Consider the following 13082-nt stretch of genomic DNA (forward strand, 5'->3'; position numbering starts at 1 on the left):
CGATTTGGTGACCTTCAGATGTGTTGTATTACAGTTCCTACCTTTCATAGCCATTATGGAAGGTGTCTGTGCTGGCTTCAATAATGGGAGTTGTAGTCCAAAATGAGTAGGAAGTGTCAGGTTGAGAAAGACCAGCAGATAGGGTGTGATACCGAGGGATTCGTGAGACAAGTGACATTTCTTTATTCTGCATTCCTGTCCATAGGGAAAAGATATGGCCCATCGCCTATGATAAAAGTAAGGCCCTGAAATAACAAGGGAACAGAATTGGCCAGAAAGTGTAGGAGGACTACATTGCAGAAGGAGCATAGCTCTCTGCTTCACTTCTTGGAGGGTCTCGGATAGGAGGGGTGGAAGACACCCTACTAGAAAGCCACTACCAGCAGAGCCAAATATACTGGTCTGGATCTGTTGTCAGATTTGGAATGAAACAAATACAGATGAGAATTCAGCTAATTTCTACTGTTTCTCAGAGGGTCAGTCATGTATTATAGTAATGAGCAAGAATTTTACATTGATGTCTGCAACAGAACACAAGGTCAGGGACAATTCCCTACCTCTCTCTCAAGTCCAAGTTTGGAAGATACATTCCTGGAATTATATTGGACTCCCAGCATACCCAGATGTCTCAGAAAAACAACCCAGGAACAGGTCCCTTTCTTGAGGAAAGTTGCAGCTCGCCATGCAAACCATAGGATGGCAGAATACTCTGTGGCAAGGATGACCAGTTGATAGCAGCACAGCTTTGAATTATATTGAGGTCAAACTGGGATTGGAATGAAAAGAGTATTGCATCTTTTAAAAGAAATACTTTTTAAACATTTAGCTTCCTTTCGGTGATGGATTATCACAGCTCTATTTGACAGGACATGGGCCCAATGAGAGAGCAGATGTCTGTCCTATCTGTTTGGTAGACCTTCCCTTACTTCTTTCCAGAAGTGGCTTTTGTAGTCCTGATCTCTCCTCAGCTTTCTACCAAGAATCATTTTGCTATTGAGTCTGTATTATATGTGTATGTCACCAGCCAGCTTGTTGCATAAAGTCCTGTACAGTTTCCTTCTTTTTCAACTTACGTAGAATAAAGATGAAAAGGACTGCTTCTTTCAGTGTTGGGCGTTGTCTGTACCAATAGCTCAGAAGCATAAAAGACTAAAAGAAGTAGCAATGGATGAAATCTTGTGTCCCTTGGAAAAGCAGAATCATTTTTCAAAGCATGTATCAATAGTCGAGGGCTTCCTTGTGGTATATCTACAGACATGGGGCCAAAAAAACAAATTAGAGCTCAGGCCTGCTTTTAAGGACATTTGTCTGCCTGTAGGAATAAACATTCATGGGTGTGCTGTTTTATAAAGCAGCATATAATTCATTTAGACAATGGGTTTAGAGGAGTCAAGTATCCAGCTGAGAACAACTAGGCATAATGGAGTACTGTACTGAGGTTGCTGGGATCTAGGCAGCTGGTGATTTGGGGAACACCGTCTGATTTTGAGCGCTCAAGAGCCCCTTGTCATAGCTTTTCCCAAGGGAAACTGAAAAAAAGCCTACTTTCCCCAGTTGCTTCAATAGGAATGTAGTGCTATTTTCCTTTGTAGGTGTCAGCAACTCCTTAGACAGAACATTTTGTTATGGGCGAGGGGAATATTTTCAAATTTACATACTTTCTTGTTCATAAGAACAAACAGGGAATAAGGTACTGTTTGAATACTTGCAAAGTTTAGAAAAGTCACTTTGGGGATTATCCCTCTCCCAGAATTCCACAGTTGGAATAACCGGTGGCTGGGTTACTTTGAGAGTTACAGTCCAAAAAAGTAACTTTTCCTGGTTTTTGCATACTAAAGTGAAGAGTACGAATAGATTTAATGGCCTTAGTCCTGTTCATTTTCATTTCACATATGTGGTATGTTACACATGTGGTTATATTGCACTTCCATGAGGATTTTATTTTTTCAATAACATTTTTTCAAGATACAAGTTTTATATTTTCCTCCAGATTAAATAGATGCGTGGCGAGCGCAGTGTTGAAATATATCACTCCCCCTTCAAGCAATGGAAAGTGTGTCCGTTATATGGATTTCCCTCATGACTTTCAATATTTTCGCCATCCGTATCCTGTATGTCATTTTGAATTACCTCTTCTGTTTCTTGTGGAGTTACTAAGGTTGCCTAGACTCCTCATGTTTATCCTTATAGAACTTGCCAATTTTAGTCTACTCTTGAACGCTTCAAGCTCAATCCTCTGTCTGCAGAAGTGGCAGCATACCTCTGTGGTGGCTTACATCTTTTCCCTCTTTCAACTTTCCTTGAACCATTTGATTTACTAACACACTCAAGAGCTAGGAGCGCCTGGACTTTTGTGGTTAATGAGTCTAAAAACTATCATGTCTGCCACTGTGCTGGATTTTCTGCTGCTCTCTCAGCCTCCCTGGATGATTATTCAGCTTAGCCCTCCACATTTCCTGAGGTTAAGACTGGAGAACCTTTATGAAAACTAAAAACTTGAAATAAAACAATGTTGAATATATTGTCGAAGGCTTCCATGTCTGGAATCACTGGGCTGTTGTAGGTTTTTAGGGCTATATGGCCATGTTCTAGAGGCATTCTCTCCTGACGTTTCACCTGCATCTATGGCAAGCATCCTTTTTAATGTGAGGGAACACCTCTCTCACAATCTTGAGACCCTCCACCATGACTCTATGACTAAATTTTGCTGGAAGTTTATTTATTTATTTTACTTAATTTATATACCAATTTTCTCCCCTGAGGGACTCAAAACTGTTTCCAACATATTCATATCCAACAAATGTAATGCCTAACAAACATATTTAAAAATTTAGCATAAAAACAACAGTAACATTTAACTATTAATTAAAGTATTAAATATATTAAATAAAAACAAGCAACATCTAGACATTTAAAATATGGAATTAAAAACATATTAATATAAACATTAAAATCACATAATCCAGAAACTGAAGTCTGAGGCCTTTCCAAGGGCCAGTTGCACATAATCCTGTTCGTTTCTTGGATTGCTTACTGTCAAAGTCTTGGTCCCACATCCATGACTTTACTTTCTTTCTGGAGACCAAAGGGGGGGGGGGGGAGGCTGATCCAATTTTGTTAAGGAGGGAGTTCCACAGATGCGGGGCCACCACAGAGAAGGCCCTGTCTTTCATCACCACCAGTCATGCCTATGAGGAAGGTGGGACCAAGAACAGGGCTCCCCAGATTATTGTAACCTCCTAGATAGTTCATAGAAGGAGATATGTTTGGACAGGTAAGCTGGGCCAGAACCGTTGAGGACTTTATAAGCTAAAGTTGACTATGGAGTCATTCTGGAGGAGCCAGTGATTCCTAAAAACATTTAAGTCAAAGTCACAAAAGTGAAACCCATGAATGTGGAAGGCTGACTATATTGCAGTTGATGTCACAAGACTCCCAGGAGACAAACCACCATCCCAGTTTTAGAACTGGAGGACCAGGGATGATCTCCCTGAGGAACATGTGAGATCAGTACGCGGAGCTTGAACATTACCTTCCCAGCAAGGGTTGAGAAAGCACTAGGTGAGAGGATTAAAGTTGAAGTGTACATTTTCACAAATGGGTATTGCCTATCCACTAACATCTCTTTTCCAAGAAGCAATAGCTAAAGGTTAAGGCACAGTTCCATTCTGCCAAATCATATTTCAACTACACAGAAGTGTTTCTTGCTGGTGGTTCCATTTACCAAAGTCGGGAAGCTCAGTTGGGCTTGCAGTGTAAATAGCTACTAGGGGGGCTGTGATTCCTTGTATTCAGCATCTACATTTCCCACAAATGGTTTGCAGGTATCTGGTTAAAGCAGGGGAGCATGGCAATAGGTTGCACTCTAGTGAACAACTGGCCATGTTCACCTGCCAGAAAAACAATCCCAACATTTCACTGATTCCTAGATTCTTGTATGTAATCTAAACCATTGATGGTGCATGAAACACCTGGTACACTGAGAAACCAATAATAACAAAACAACAGGAATTTAAAACAACTGTTTTGGAAATTTCTTACAGAAAAGAACTATATAAATGTTGTAAATAAATAATAACTAGTTCATCTAAATGTCAAATAATCCAGCAGGTCTGTCCTAGGCGTTAATTTGCTATAGCAGCCTTCCAAAACCCGAAAACCTTCTGGGATGTTAGATTGCATCTCCCATCATCTCCAACCAGCATACTGGAACTTGTTCTAGCAGAAGTAAAATAACTTGAGTACATTCTATGTAGTAAAATGAGGTATGCATTTGTTGTGGTAAATCATGTACCTTTTCATCACTGAGTAACCACAGCCACTAGGATAAGAGCTGACGTCCAATGCTAGAGGCATAAACCTATATCACTTCTAGAAATCAACCATTAGTTTGATTCTTAGTTCAAAGTGTGGCCAGAAATTCTTCTCTGCTTCCTAAACAACATTCGTGTCAACAAACTTGTGTCAGAATTTAGTAGGCTGCTTGATGGCCCGGATCTTCTGATCACTTCATCTAGTTATATGTGTTGTATCGTGTTCTGTAAACAAAAACCTTGAAACAAAGAACAAATTAAATATAATAATATGCATTTCGGTCATTTGGCTTTCATAGTACCTTGAATGTTCTCTGACTAGGAACACAATTAAGTTGTTTAGATATTGGTAAATCCTTTACTAAGAAGCTGACAAAAGTAACCTTTATTTGCTCTTGGCAACTGTGGTTGTGAATTGATGGTCAGAAGGGACTCGTTTCAGCTAGACATTCTCCTTAATTTGAAAGAATAATGTTTCCTTTAGGATTGGACTGTAGTACGCACAGTATGAACATTAGTATGAAAGCCATTAGTATGGCTTTGTCAGCTCTCAGTAGTCATCATGTATGAAGAGTCCTCTTTTTCCAAGTGAATATGGTTATCAGGCTTCCTCAAAAGCTGAACAGCTCTTTGAGCATTTTAACAGCCTAAATCAACTTTAGTTATTTGAATAGTTCAAATCCAGTTTGAATAATGGGAATTTCTTCAGTAGCAAGGTGAATAGATATTTGCAAGAACTACTAAGTACAAAGGTTCGGATTTAAAAATGGATGGGGACAGCCTACAGTTTTGTGCTTTACTCTTTGTATGGACTATGCTTTGAATGATCAAAAACAGAGAGCAATCATATGCTGGGAATTTTGCTGCCTTGATTCCCCTGAAGAGCGGGGATAAGCAGTAAAGGGCATTCTTTGCTCCACTACTTGCTAGTAGAGTTAATATGAGCGAAGAAAAGCGACTGAGGTGTTCACAACATTGAGTGGATATATGTGTACTTAGAAGCAGTGAGTGCTAAGAAGATATCTATTGGTGCCTGTCTTTTTCCATTCCTGTGGCTGCAGGCAAGCTGTTAATGCTTCCTGATTCAGGCTGACCTACCAGTTGGTGTGATACGTCAAGAAATATGAACTCTTTTTATTCATTTTAGTTTCCTCCCCCACGGTTGGCAAGCCCTACAAATGTAACTATTGTGGCCGTAGCTACAAGCAGCAAAGCACGTTGGAAGAGCACAAGGAACGCTGTCACAACTACCTGCAGAGTCTTAACACTGAACCACAGTCGCTGGCTGGCCAGCAAGGTAAGACTTCTGCCAAGTTGTGATGGGCAGGGCTGAAGAAATAGTCACAGGTTCTTAGGAAGTTTTTAAATGAGCTTTGCGAATATCCAGGGGGGTCATTGTAGGGTAGCCTAAGCTGGCTGCAAGTTCCTTCTCCTAGCTGACATGGAATTCACACATTCATATGTGTTTCTCGCAGCTTCTCATTCTATGCCATCTTAGGTATAACTATTGCCTGGATGCAGAATTCAGAGTTTTTATTTCAGAAGTGACCACTGGGGAGTAGAAACTCTAAGATAGATGAATCTGTGGTTCAACAGCTAGAATATGTGAAGGCTCAATAGTCCTGGGTATAAACTTATGGGAGTAAAGTTCGTTTAAATAGTCCTGTCCTCTCCAGGCTTGCTGGATGACATCTTTGTCCCCAGCTAGTCGCTTAGCCATCAGGATTATTTGTTACTTTCTCAGAGTGGCTCGTGCTTAAAAAGAATGGGCCAGGATTACTCTAGCCAGTCAAACATAAGCCCCGCTTTGGTTTCCCTGCCAGGTGACGAGATGCGAGACTTGGAAATAGTGCCGGACTCCATGCTTCACTCCTCAGCCGACCGGCCAACCTTCATTGACCGACTGGCAAACAGCATCACCAAACGAAAACGCTCCACACCTCAGAAATTTGTGGGTAAGGAGCTTCCCCTAGATTCCTGGAAGGGGACTAGATGGAGACAGTGCCAGGATCCCTAGCACATTTTCTGTTGACAGCTGTTGTGTAATAGATTTTTGTGCATATTTCTGTCAAATCGATCAGATCCTGGTTTCTTAACCCCAGTAGCCTTTAGGACTTGTCTCCATGTTGGATCCCCAAACAATAATTGGAAAGAGTATCCCTCATATCCAGCAAGAAAGCACCTATCTCCAAACTGGAGAGTGATTGCTGTTTTTTAGGTATGTAGTAGCTACACTAGAGCAGTTTGGCTTTATAACTAGTCCAGAACTATACTAGAATGTAGCACATACAAGAAAATTACAAAAAGTCATAGTACAAGAACTCAAGGAATATGACTCTGCGTGTGAAGCTACTATCTTGCATTTTAATACATTTTGTATCTCATAAGTTGTTTCAAGTAGGTTTTTATCCTGCCTATTCTTTGTACCAGTCCAATCTGAATGCTTTAGCGAATGATTACTGCAGCCAGTGTTTCCTTTGTAGGGTTCTGGTCCAAGTATTTTATTCCTCACTCCTCTGTTTGTCTTGCACTGATAATAGTTTCATTTCTCAGGCTAAAAGGAATTATTTGTCTTCTGATATCCATTCTTCTCTGCTTTAGGAGAGAAGCAGATGAGGTTTGGCCTCTCCGACATGGCATTTGATGTCAGCTCTGGTTTTGAGAAGGACGTGGAGTTGGTGGCTGCTCACCATCCCCTAGATGCCAGCTTTGGCAGTTCACTGTCCTTTGTGGGAGCAGAACACTTGCGCCCCCTCAGACTTCCACCCACAAACTGCATCTCTGAGATCACGCCTGTCATCAGTTCTGTCTACACTCAAATCCAGCCCCTGCCAGGCAGGCTGGAAATAGCAGGAAGCCGGGAAGCTGCTGAAGGCCACGAAGACCTTCCTGATGGGATGCAGATTGTGTACCGGGCATCGCGGGAGCCCAGTATGGTATCGCCTAGCAACGGTTGCCAGGATTCCACGGATACGGAGAGCATCCACGAGGAGAGGGGCTCCCACGGGCCGCTGCTGTCCAGCATTGGGAACTGCACCAGCAGCCGGCAGAGTCCGGCGTACGCCAAAGAGGACCCGAAACTGCAAGAGGGCATCATCCCCACCACTACTCGGTCAACTCCCAGCTCAGCCAAAGAAGCCCTGCGCGTGGTGAATGATGAAGGAGAACAGGTAAAAGCCTTCAAATGCGAGCACTGCCGGATCTTGTTCCTGGACCATGTCATGTTCACTATCCATATGGGCTGCCACGGCTTCAGAGACCCTTTTGAATGCAACATCTGTGGCTATCACAGCCAAGACCGGTACGAGTTCTCCTCCCACATAGTGCGGGGGGAACATAAAATAGGCTAGTCCTCAGCACTCTCCCCTCTTGTCCCCCCCCCCTTCTCTCCTCGTCTCTAATGCTCCACCCGAGTCGGACATGATGGAACTATTCATTTCTTTTGTACTCCTTTGCACTGACTTTGGCAAAAAAGAGAAATATTTAAAAAATCCCTAACTTTTAAAAAATCCAACACACTTGAGATGGGGAGGAGCTCATAACATTTTGCCTTTTTTCTATATTGTGTTATTTAAATAATGTTAGTTGAATTTTAAATTCCTTTGTGTTTTTTTCCTCTTAGTTGACGTTATTTATTAATCTTTATTTCTCTCTTTATTTTGTTGGTAAGCTTTTCCTTTCAGTCATTTTGTTAGGGACTTTCTCCATTGAGGAACACACAAAATGCTGATATTCATCAGGAATAGACTTGTGTTTTTAAGGTCCAAGTCTCTTCCTTATTTTCATTTAAAATTTGGGGGCGGGGGGTGGAGGGGTTGTTTCATTTCAAGTATTTCTGTCAAGTCACCATGTTAGATATTAAGAACCTCAGATCAGGTGCTAAACTATTATAGAACTTCCCCGTTCAAGGGGTTAGGAAAGCCACGACTTGAGTTATGCTGAGATGGTAATGTTAGGATGACCTGCACATGCCCTCTTTATGGGTTTCTTTGAGATGGAGCAGAGAAGGATGTCCTCTTAGGAACTCTGTGGTTCCAAAAACTCAATACCTCTGTGCTTCTGCTTACAACAGCTTTGAATTTAAATATGCTGCTTCCCCTATTAGAGCCCAGATAGGGGTGGCATAGGCTGCATCTGGTGAAGGGGCTACAGTGCCACTTGGTTGAAGGAAGGTGGCGAGCACTTTTTGCAATGTACATGAAGTTTGCCAGGATGCTGCCTTTTACAGATTCAACTGAGAATCCGCATGAGGAAAGCCAAGGCTGTTTCCAATGAAAGAACCTTCGCAGTGATGAAAGCTGTGTTCTGCTTCCCAGCTCTTTTAAACTTGGGGCTGTCCCTGTCAGTTAGCCTAACCCTTGTTCCAGAAGGGTTGTTTTGAGCTGACTTCCTCTGAGCTTCCTTTTGTTAGCTCTTCAAGAACCTGTTTTGTTTGGAGGCTTTAGCAGGTGGAAGCCTCAACCCTTTGGTGAGTGTACAACCTTGAGGAAAGAGCTGTGGCCCTGTTGGCTAGAACAGGATTCCTAGGAGACCAAAGAGATGCTCGTGTGAGTCTATACAGAGTCAGCCAAGCAACCTCTCTTGCAGCTACTAGAGGCCAGGGAGCTCAGTCCCTGTCCCTTCCTCTTTCTTGTCCAGTGCCTAATTTCTGCCTCTCCAGTCGGTCTCCCGGGAATCTGTCCCCACTGAGCAACTTGGGCTTTGGTTACTTAAGCTTCCCCAGAAGGCATGGCTGCCTTTGTTTGCACAGGCCAGTCCTAAGCCTTACAGATCTGTGCTCAGAAAATCATGCACTTTGTGGACTCCTCAAGAAGAGCGCACAGCCCTTGCCATGTAGTGGAAGGTCTGTGTCTTGTATTTCGTTGGAATAGCACACGCTGCTCCTCCACAAGCGAAAAGGGGCATGTGCTTTGCAGTGTCACCTTGTTTCTCCTCAAAAAAGACCGCTGTCCCAGATCAGAGTCACAAGTTGCTTTTAGGCTGATCAGTTGTAATGGTATAGGGAGGACGCTGTAGAAAAACTGCCAGCAACACCCACCTGCCCAAAATCTACACTGTGGCAAAGAGTCTCCCAGTTTTCTCTTAGGTACATGGCTAATGGCACCAGAGGGGAGAGTTGGTTTTTCGTGTTGCGGGTCCTACAGGAAGTCCTTGCTGTTTGTACTTTAGTGTCTTAAAGCCTTGGTCATCGTGAAGGGCTGAAACCTCCATTTTGTAGCTTGGCTGACGATTTCTGCTGTTAGCAGATGGTACACAAAGGTTGTGATTTCACTTGCTAGGAGTATGTAGTCATTACTATCAATCCACGTAGAAATCCTGTTTGACTCTTGTTCTTAAGTGTGCAATGGCCAAAGTAGAAGGCTAGGAGTCAGGCAAAACAGGAGCTTACCTTCTTCCAGCACCTGGCCCTTAGCATGCTAGAAGGACGTTTTGTGAAAGAAAGGGTTAAACTGCCTCTTTAGTCTGTGCTGGGCAAAGGATGTGGCAAGTGGGAGCGGGGTCATGGTTTTCAGTAGATGCCCAACATGCATAAAAATAACTTGACTAACAGCAGCCCAACTAACTGCTTCCTTGTGGGATAAACCAAAGGCTGTTCTTTTTCTATTTCAAAAAACAAAAACAACAACCTCAAGTTGCAATGTTTTGTTTGTATCCTCCCTGCCTTTTGCTTTTTGAAACTGGTGTTTCTGGGCTATTTTTTGTTTTGTTTTGATGGATTTTTGTTTGTTTGTTTGAAAGGCCAGACAGACTTGCTTTAACTGGGAAGGCCTGGGATGTATTGTGAGATGGGATGTGAAGTAGGAGCTTTCCTTTGAACAGGTGTACTCCACTGTCCTCCCTTTTCCATTTCATAAAAGCTCTTAACATTTCTGGTTCAGAGGCATTTCTCCTCTTTCGTTCTCTCACTTGGGTTCAGCGTATGAATGGTATTCTATAGGCTCTGAAGGCATTTTGAGCCAGTCCCAGAAATGCATATTGTGTCTTTAGCAGACAGGGAGGGAATGGTCTATACATTTCCTTATCATTCTGATGCATTTAAATATATGTGCATTGTGCAATAGAAATGAAAATATATTGGGAGACATTGCCAAATTGCTACAGCCCCATTGAAGAGTCCAAGTTTTGTATTCCCCACCAATATGAGGATGCGTCATTCTAACCTCTTGGAATTCCCTTGACCCTATTATCATTTTTAAGCACTCAAGTCTCCTATTGATGTACATTGAAAGTATTCAGCACTTTGGTGTGATTCTTAATTTGGATTCCAGTCACATGATATAATTTCTGCCCACAATCATTCCCAAGATTTGGATCCTCATTGCAGTGTGTCATGTAGATAAAACTACTCCATGGTCATTTTTGAGGTGGCAGCTATATGCCCCTGCCTTGTGACTGAAAAAAGTTGTTATGAACCAGCCCTTAGACCTCGTATTCTTGAATGTTTCAATTTCACATTACTCGAAAGGTTAGAATTCTCCTGCTGCAGACATAAAAGTTTTCATCAGACTAACATCCATAGTTTGATACGATGATAACTGTGTTGAATGAATGAATGAATGAATGAAAGGGTGTTGCTCAAGATGTTCTGTTTGTGCCCTCAGTAATCTGAGGATGTGTACCTTGAAGTTGTTTATCATTTACTTTCACAACCCACAGGTGAGCTCTTGAGAAAAGACCTGGATGTAAAAGCTGGATGTCGGAAACCTAATGGATGTTTGTGTGATTTAATAACTGATTTCCAGCATAAAACGTTTGCTGCTCATGTAATGATTATTCTGTCCCCTTTTATAAGTATGAAGAGAAATCTAATGCAGAATTGGCTGTCAGCATTTTTTTCCCAGGGACAATCTAATGGAACAAGATTTTCGTTTCTTCTTGGGTCTTTTTTATAGGAGTTTTCCTAGAAAAATTACCTGATTCATTCTAGCAGTGTAGCCTTTCTGTATAAGTGCATTTGAAGAAAGACTTGAAGTGTTTGTCATGAGCATTTAATACAGCAGTGAAATTATGTCTCTGAGAATTGTTTGCACATCCTCAAATCCAGGCAGGCCTGTGTTTGTAAGACTCACGAGAGTAGTGACCCTTAAGCTCAGCCGTGTCCATGTGGGCTTTCCCCTTCAGTGTGGATCTAGGCCTAAGTAGAGAATGCAGTAGTCACTCACCTGTTTTGTTGATAGAATTTATGTCTTTGTAGAAGTTGATAGGCCGCACGTTCTTTAAGGTACACGATGAAGGTTTCTGGGCCTCCTCTGATTCTGACTCAAAAGCAGGATTGCACTGTACCTTTTAAGGTCTGGTTTATTTGTATAAAACTCATATATTTTATTGCAAAACATTATTTTGTCCGTAAAACCAAAGCAAATGAAACATTGGGCATGTCTGAATTCCGCCATCCAATTCCTCTAAAATGTCTAGTCTTGAATCAAAAGGATGCAATTTTCTCCCAGATCTCATTAAATCTGTGTTCTTGTAGCTAATTTTAAGCAGAATTTGGAACTAAAGCAGTGTGTTTGACTCTTTCTTTCTGAGCTTCAACAGACAAAATTATGAAAAATGCATTGGAGGGGGTTTTTTTTGTCCAATGCAGAGATTAGTAATCACATAAAATCTGTGTAAAATGTAAACAGACCAGTTGATCAGATGTGGTTTTCATCTTGGTATCTTTGTCAAGATGTGATGGCATATAGAAATTCCCTGATGTATAATAAAATGAAGGAAATATAGTTGTGAAGTTTTTGTTGTTAAATTTCCCCCCATTTTTTGAGTTAAAATTATGAAACTGACACACATACATGTACCACTTAATAGGAGAATTAGCTTTCATAGTTGGATACTAACTTATTGAAAGCCAAAGATGGCTCTTGGGTGCTTGGCTTCAATAGACAGCCACATTGATAAATTAAGCACCTAAAGTGTCATTTTTACTGTTCTTTGTTTTTTTTAAAAAGAAGTCCCTTTGTGCCTCCAAAGCTCATATTCAGATGTTTTCCTGCTTCCTGTTTTTGGTGGAAACAGACCCATTCTCTTCAGGAATCTTTATTTATGTGTTTTATTGGAAATACTCAGTAGTTCTAGAAGTACAAGAAGGTGTCTCTGACATCGTTGTTGAACACTATTTACTGCACTGTGGAATGGTACGAATCGCTCTGAACCCTGCTTCTGTGATGAATCAGGAAGCAAGAATCCTGTTGTGGACGTCACTTCTTACCTCCTGCCTCTTCCCTTTTGTGAAAATGAAAACAGGTTTGTTTTTAGAGAAACTTATGCTCTGAGATTTCTAAGAAACCAGTGTTCCTTTTATTTTTGCTTTCACCTGTACGAAAAGCCTAAAAAACAAATGTAGGAATTTTGTAAAACTCCAGGTCTCTTTAACTTGTGTAAATATATATATTTTTTAACCAGATGTATGAAGAACAAAAAGATGTGCAATATCCCCAGCCCGCTATACTCTTTCTCTTCTTTCTAACAAGCTTTCATTTGTATATTGTTACTGGGTTTGCTGGTGTCATGCTCTTTTCTCCCTCTTTTTTGTGGGGTTATACTTGCTTTTAAATAAAAGAAAAACCTCTTACTGCAAAAGCTTTTTGTATCTGTAATATATTGTAAGTACATATTTGTGTAATGGAGATTATACTACTGTTAAGTTTTGTACTGTACTGGCTGAAGGTCTGTTATAAATAAACATGAGTAATTTAACAGTTTGGTCTCTAGCAATACTTCGCTATTATTATTATTATTTGCTATTATTATTATTTATTGGTCTTCCAG

General features: G+C 41.2%; 1 protein-coding gene across 6 annotated transcripts in view; it reads left to right on the forward strand.

Annotated features, from left to right (window-relative positions):
• Nucleotides 1-13010, forward strand: part of IKZF4 (IKAROS family zinc finger 4) — a 60921-nt gene extending 47911 nt beyond the window's left edge. For 5 of the 6 annotated variants that reach the window (XM_060763880.2, XM_060763882.2, XM_060763881.2 and 2 more), the window contains exons 6-8: nt 5461-5610; nt 6137-6268; nt 6915-13010. In XM_060763880.2, the coding sequence (XP_060619863.2) occupies nt 5461-5610; nt 6137-6268; nt 6915-7663 (1031 nt within the window). In that variant the 3' untranslated portion in view covers nt 7664-13010. The remainder of the gene's footprint in view (nt 1-5460; nt 5611-6136; nt 6269-6914) is intronic. The other variant, XM_060763883.2, reaches the window with a different exon arrangement.
• Nucleotides 13011-13082: the final 72 nt, after the last annotated feature.

This window comes from Anolis sagrei, chromosome 2 (genome assembly GCF_037176765.1).
Source record: "Anolis sagrei isolate rAnoSag1 chromosome 2, rAnoSag1.mat, whole genome shotgun sequence".
NCBI classification, from domain to species: Eukaryota; Metazoa; Chordata; class Lepidosauria; order Squamata; family Dactyloidae; genus Anolis; species Anolis sagrei.